The sequence below is a fragment of the Balaenoptera physalus genome (assembly GCF_965194825.1).
Source record: "Balaenoptera physalus genome assembly, chromosome: 11".
NCBI classification, from domain to species: Eukaryota; Metazoa; Chordata; class Mammalia; order Artiodactyla; family Balaenopteridae; genus Balaenoptera; species Balaenoptera physalus.
Window position 1 is genome coordinate 87,195,937 of NC_138896.1, and position 7,716 is coordinate 87,203,652.

A 7,716-nucleotide genomic window follows, 5' to 3' on the forward strand; every position below is an offset into this window, starting at 1 on the left:
TACATATACATATATCCCCTCATCTCCTCCCTCTTGCGTCTCCCTCCCACCCTCCCTATCTCACCCCTCTAGGTGGTCACAAAGCACCGAGCTGATCTCCCTGTGCTATGCGGCTGCTTCCCACTAGCTATCTGTTTTACATTTGGTAGTGTATATATGTCCATGCCACTCTCTCACTTCGTCCCAGCTTACCCTTCCCCCTCCCCACGTCCTCAGGTCCATTCTCTACGTCTGTGTCGTTATTCCTGTCCTGCCTCTAGGTTCATCAGAACCTTTTTTTTTTTTTTTTTTAGATTCCATATATATGTGTTAGCATACGGTATTTGTTTTTCTCTTTCTGACTTACTTCATTCTGTATGACAGACTCTAGATCCATCCACCTCACTACAAATAACTCAATTTCATTTCTTTTTATGGTTGAGTAATATTCCATTGTATATATGTGCCACATCTTCTTTATCCATTCATCTGTCGATGGACACTTAGGTTGCTTCCATGTCTTGCCTATTGTAAATAGAGCTGCAATGAACATTGTGGTACATGACTCTTTGAATTATGGTTTTCTCAGGGTATATGCCCAGTAGGGGGATTGCTGGGTCATATGGTAGTTCTATTTTTAGGTTTTTAAGGAACCTCCATACTGTTCTCCATAGTGGCTGTATCAATTTACATTCCCACCAACAGTGCAAGAGGGTTCCCTTTTCTCCACACCCTCTCCAGCATTTATTATTTGTAGATTTTTTGATGGTGGCCATTCTGACTGGTGTGAGGTGATACCTCATTGTAGTTTTGATTTGCATTTCTCTAATGATTAGTGATGTTGAGCATCCTTTCAAGTGTTTGTTGGCAATCTGTATATCTTCTTTGGAGAAATGTCTGTTTAGGTCTTCTGCCCATTTTTGGATTGGGTTGTTTGTTGTTTTGATATTGAGCTGCATGAGCTGCTTGTAAATTTTGGAGACTAATCCTTTGTCGGTTGCTTCATTTGCAAATATTTTCTCCCATCCTGAGGGTTGTCTTTTCGTCTTGTTTAAGGTTTCCTTTGTTGTGCAAAAGCTTTTAAGTTTTTTTTTTTTTTTTTAATAATGAGGCATAGTTATTTGTGGAATTGTTGGTGGGGGAATATTGTTGGAGAGAAGGAATCCAGTGAAGTTGCTTCTGGCTAATAGACATTTTTAAAAAAAAATAAATTTATTTATTTTTGGCTGTGTTGGGTCTTCGTTTCTGTGCTAGGGCTTTCTCCAGTTGCGGCGAGCGGGGGCCACTCTTCATCGCGGTGCTCAGGCCTCTCACTATTGTGGCCTCTCTTGTTGCGGAGCACAGGCTCCAGACGCGCAGGCTCAGTAGTTGTGGCGCACGGGCTTAGTTGCTCCGTGGCATGTGGGATCCTCCCAGGCCAGGGCTCAAACCCCTGTCCCCTGCATTGGCAGCATATTCCCAACCACTGTGCCACCAGGGAAGCCCCTAAGTTTCATTAGGTCCCGTTTGTTTATTTTTGTTTTTATTTCCATTTCTCTAGGAGGTGGGTCAAAAAGGATCTTGCTGTGATTTATGTCATAGAGTGTTCTGCCTGTGTTTTCCTCTAAGAGTTTTATAGTGTCTGGCCTTACATTTAGGTCTTTAATCCATTTGGAGTTTATTTTTGTGTATGGTGTTAGGGAGTGTTCTAATTTCATTCTTTTACAGGTAGCTGTCCAATTTTCCCAGCACCACTTATTGAAGAGGCAGTCTTTTCTCCATTGTATATTCTTGCCTCCTTTATCAAAGATATGTGCGTGGGTTTCTCTCCTGTTCCATTGATCTATATTTCTGTTTTTGTGCCAGTACCATACTGTCTTGATTACTGTAGCTTTGTAGTATAGTCTGAAGTCTGGGAGCCTGATTCCTCCAGCTCCGTTTTTCTTTCTCAAGATTGCTTTGGCTGTTTGGGGTCTTTTGTGTTTCCGTACAAATTGTGCAATTTTTTGTTCTAGTTCTGTGAAAAATGCCATTGGTAGTTTGAGAGGGATTGCATTGTATCTGTAGATTGCTTTGGGTAGTATAGTCATTTTCACAATGTTGATTCTTCCAGTCCAAGATCATGGTGTATCTCTCCATCTGTTTGTATCATCTTTAATGTCTTTCATCAGTTTCTTATAGTTTTCTGCATACAGGTCTTTTGTGTCCTTAGGTAGGTTTATTCCTGGGTATTTTATTCTTTTTGTTGCAGTGGTAAATGGGAGTGTTTCCTTAATTTTCTCCTGTCTTTCCAGCCAGTTTTTTATTGATCACAGTCCTCCGGTTCCTCCATATATGTGAACAAATATGTAATTTCAAAATATTTTCATAATTCATATACAGTACTTTTTACCAGCCAGGTTTCTCGTCATTATCCTTGTTGCTTAATGAATTTAAAGTTGCCCCCAAATGAATCATTTGTAAACAACACTCATCTTTTTAGCTTGGTCTCAGTATTCTTTTTCCAAAGTTCTATATTCAGACAATTCATTATTTTAAAAAATTACAAACCCATATTATTTAAAGCAAATTATTTTGGACATTGACAAAGTTTGTTCATTCACTTGAATATTCTGATATCATTCTAGTATGAGTTACCTGTATGTGGAAGTGAAGTGTCTTATAAATACCTTCTGTTTGCTGTCAAGAGACCTGTAACCTATAAATCCAAGTCCAAGTATGTATATACTCTGTACCTACCTGTTTAAACTTTGGCAAGTTACTTAACTTCTCTGAGCCTCAACTTTCTTGTCTGTAAAATGAGGTTAAGATAGCACATACCTTAGAAAATTGTGGTTAGGATTTCATGAGTTAATGTATGTAAAGTGTTGGGTACCTGGGGCATAGTAAGTTCTGTGTAAGTGTTTATTGTGGTTGCTGTTATAATTGTTACTTCTCTTATGCTCTGTGTTTGCCTTGGAAGTTTCTCACTTGAATCTAAATCTTCTGGTTATAGAGATTTTTTGTTTAAGGTATTTATTAGTATCCTTTTCTAATACAAAACGATTTCTTTATATGTTTTTAGGCTAAATTGTTCTGGCCAGGTGATATGCTTATCTTTGGAGATTCTATTTTTAAATTGTGTCTTCAGCCATCAGAGTCTGTTTTGATCCAGTGTTTTTTTTCCCTGGCAACCAATTTTTTTCCTTCCTAGATTACAACAGGCGCCTCTGTGAAGCCTTCTTTGTCACTTTCTGTTATAACCCTCTTCTGCCCTCACTCTACCCCCATCACATATTAGACCTGGGGACTGCTATCTTTTTTCCCTTGACCTTATACTGCCTGAATCCTAGTAGGTATTGAGTAAATGTTGAATTTATGAGTTACATAGTATCTTTGATTTTTTTCTCCTGTATCACATGTAGTGCACATCTTATTATTTGTTCTTTATTACTGCTTATAAACTCAGCATTATTTGTAGTATTTTAAGTCTGTTTGGAGTAAACTTTGGCTCTCTGGAACCCTTGAAGGTACCAGTAGAAACTGAAGATGACCTTCAGTCATTACCAGAATGACTATTTTATGTTTTGTATCCTTTTTCTAAAAAGTCAGCAAAGTAAATAATGGTGTTAAAATTGGCATTTGCCTGATAAAATACACATTTTGCCATCTTTAAGGTAAAAAGTTGCTGTTCTACTAAGTTGCTTCTTATGCTGTCTTGAGTGCTTATAAGAGCTCTGGAGAAAATAATGTTTTCTACACAGATATACTTGCACACATTAGAGAATTTACTGAAAAAATACCAAATACTCTGCTTAATGGCAAGATTATCTTTAGAAAGCTGTTTGTGATAAAACTTTTTTTTAGCTCATCTACTTCCACAAGTAAGGTTACAAAAATATTTTTGATAGCTGCACTCTTAGTCCAGTGATTTTAATAAATACACTTTCCAAGTAACTGTTCTCATAGTTAGGTGGAAGGAAATGTTGGAGCCCTCAGGCACCACACATCATTGTATCTCTAACTTGTTAGGTAGTTTCCATAGTTAGATGACTGACTTAAGAAAAGTTGTTAAAGTTGACAAACAGGGCCCTACATGCCTTGGTTTGTTTATATGGCATCTTCTCCATTTCTGTAGCAACTTACTCAACCTTCCAGGTGTATTTTTGGTGGGAAAGTATTGAGAGTAGAAAATTAGTACTAAGTTTGCTGTTCTTCTTTCAGTTGTGGTATATTTGATCATCCATAAAAATGTCATGCCACTATCAGCAGGTCATTACACTATTCTAACCATTGTAATGAATATATTCAAGAGGTCTTATTTCTAATATTCTTCATCCTTATTGCAGTACCTGCCATTATGCTAGACATCCTACCCAGTGCAGTAAGGCTAGAAAAAGAAATAAAAGGCATTAATCCAAATTGGAAAGGAAGAAGTAAAACTGTTTATTCACAGACAGATGATCACTGATGTAGAAAATTTGATGGAATCTCCAAAGAAGCTACTAGAGCTGATAAATTTAGCAAGGTTGCAGAATACAAGATCAGTATGCAAAAGTCAATTGTATTTCTACATATTAAGCAATCAGAAACTGAAATTTAGAAAAAAAAAACAGTACCGTTTACAAGAGCACCAAAACATATGAAATACTTAGGGATAAAATTGACCATACAAGTGCAACACCTATATACTGAAAACTGCAAAACATTGTTGAGAGAAAATAATGGAGCCCCAGGGCTTCCCTGGTGGCCCAGTGGTTAAGAATCCGCCTGCCAATGCTAGGAACACAGGTTTGCACCCTGGCCCGGGAAGATCCCACATGCTGCGGAGCAACTAAGCCCTTGCACCACAACTACTGAGCCTGAGCTCTAGAGCCCACAAGCCACAACTACTGAGCCCATGTGCCACAACTACTGAAGCCTGCGCGCCTAAAGCCCATGCTCCACAACAAGAGAAGCCATGACAATGAGAAGCCCGTGCGCTGCAACGAAGAGTAGCCCCTGCTCACCATAGCTAGAGAAAGCCTGTGCACAGCAACGAAGACCCAACACAGCCATAAATAAATGAATGAATGAATGAATGAAAATAATGGAGCCCCAAGTAAATGGAGAGATGCACCATGTTTATGGGTCAGAAAACCCAATACTGTTAGCATCTCCATTCTCTCCAAAGTGACTGATAGATTCATTGCAATTCAAATGAAAATCTCAGCAGGCCGGACTTCCCTGGTGGTGCAGTGGTTAAGAATCCGCCTGCCAATGCAGGGGACATGGGTTTGGGCCCTAGTCCAGGAAGATCCCACATGCCGCGGAGCAGCTAAGACCGTGAGCCACACCTACTGAACCTGAGCTCTAGAGCCCACGAGCCACAACTAGTGACCCTGCACATCTAGAGCCTGTGCTCCGCGACAAGAGAAGCCACCGCAATGAGAAGCCCATGCACCGTGACGAAGAGTAGCCCCTGCTCACCCTGCAACTAGAGGAAGCCCACGCGCAGCAACAAAGACCCAGTGCAGCCAAAAATAAATATTAATTAATTAATTAATTTTAAAAATCTCAGGCTGTTTTGCAGGAATTGATAAGCCGATTCTAAAATTCTTACAGAAGTGCAAAGACTCTAGACTAGTCTGAACGACTTTGACAAAGAAGAAAGTCGGAGAACTAATACTACTTGAACGCAAGATTTATTATAGAGGTGTAGTAGTCAAAAAAGTATTCAATTGGTATCAAGATAGATCCGTAGATTAGAGCTAAATAGAGTCCAGAAATAAATCCACACATATATGGACAATTGATTATTGACAAAAGCGAGAAGGCAGTTCATTGCAAAAGGCTGGTCTTTTCCAATTGCTGGAACAATTACATATCCATGTTTAAAAACAAAACAAAACAACTTCAAACCTTGTACATACATAAAAATCAACTTAAAATGGAAGATAGATCTAAATATCAAACCTAAAGACATACAATTTCTAGAAGAAAATGAAAATTTTTTCTAGATGAAAAATCTTTGTGGTCTGAGTTAGGTAAAGATTTCTTAGATCGGTCACCAAATGCAAGATCTGTAAAAGTATAATTTGGACATCAAAGTTAAATATTCTGTTCTTGGATAGACACTGTTAAGAGTATGAAGAGACAAGCCACAGACTAGGAGAAAAGAATTGCAGGTGACCTGTAGCTGGAATATATAAAGAACTGTTAAACTCAATAATTACAAAAACAGACAACCTGATGAAAACGTGCAAAACATTTGAACAGACACTTCACTAAAGAAAATATATTATGGATGGTAAAAAAGTACATGAAAAGGAGCTCAGCATCATTAGCCATTGGGGAAATACATATTAAAACCACAATGAAATGCTACTGCATACCAAGTAAAATGGTTAAATTTTTAAAATACAATACCAGGTGTGGGAGAGGATGTAAAGAAACTGGAACTGGTCTAAGTGTAAAATACGACCACTTTCTAAAACAATTTGGTAGTTTCTTAAAAAGTATACGTACATATACCTGCCATGTGGTCCAGCTGTTTCACTTCTAGGTATTTTCCCAAGAGAAGTGAAGGCATGTGTCCATACGAAAACATGAATATAAATGTTCATAGCAGCTTTATTTGTAATAGCCAAAAACTGGAAAAATTCCAAATGTCTATCAATAGGCAAGTATATAAACAAATAATGATACAATGGAATATTACTTAGCAATTAAAAAGGGGTGAACTATTGATATCCACACTAACATGAATGAATCATACAAAAATTCTGAAGGAAAGAATTCGAGTTAAAAAAATTAATGTATAATTACATTTATATAAAATTCTAGAAAAGGCAAACGAATGTAGAATGACCGATCAGATTGTTTAGGGGTTGGTAAGGAAGGGCAGGAAAGGGGGATGACAAAGGGACACGAAACTTTTTTGGGGTGATGGATATGTTCACTGTCTTAATTATGGTGATGATTTCACATGTATGTCTATCAAAAGTTACCAAATCACGTACTTTAAATATGTGTAGTTTATTGGATATCAGTTATACTTCAATAAAGCTAAAAACAAAAATAAAGAGTACAGGCTCTGCTGTTAGAAAGCCTGGGTAAAAGAAGGATAATAACAGGACCCAACTCTCAGGGTTGTTGTGAGGACTGTGGGTTTTGATATATGGTCAGAGATTAGACCAGGGCCTGACTCAGCGCTCTTCACCATTTGATATGACTGTATTTTATTTTCTACTAAATCATAAACTCTCGACAAGCAAGGCACCACGTCTCTGCCATCATTTTGCCTAGTTTGAAACTCAGCATGAGTATTTATTTGTGTAATCCTCAACATATTACAAAAACAGGGCAAAAAGCGTTTTGACGAACTTTACGTGGTTCAGTAATAGTATTAGCATCCTTCAAACATGTACAGCATGGGTAAAGATTGAAAAAAGAACTGGAATTTGGTATACACTGCTCTGGCCTAATTTGTGAATTATGGTATTTATCTGTTTAGAATTATATGGGAAATATTTAAAATGTTACATTGTCTTAAAGATATATCTTTATTTTTATACGTGTATGTAAATGTGTGTATATGTGTGTGTCTATCACACATATTCCCTGAAAATGGTTTCCTTTGGGCACTGTAACGTAGCTGTCACCCTCGTTTCTTTGACTTATTTTAGAATGCAGTTAAGTCCTTGGGAAAATCACTTATGTCATCAGTGAGGAATGCCACCAAAATAGCTTCTCACTTAAGTTCCCATCCCCAGAGCTAACCCACGGGAGGTTCCGATA

At 37.8% G+C, this 7,716-nt stretch overlaps 1 protein-coding gene across 1 annotated transcript in view; it reads left to right on the forward strand.

Annotated features, from left to right (window-relative positions):
• SLC25A26 (solute carrier family 25 member 26) overlaps positions 1-7,716 on the forward strand; it is a 298,689-nt gene that overhangs the window by 282,781 nt on the left and 8,192 nt on the right. Inside the window, exon 17 of the mRNA XM_082412391.1 lies at positions 2,441-2,450. Within this exon, the coding sequence (XP_082268517.1) occupies positions 2,441-2,450 (10 nt within the window). The remainder of the gene's footprint in view (positions 1-2,440; positions 2,451-7,716) is intronic.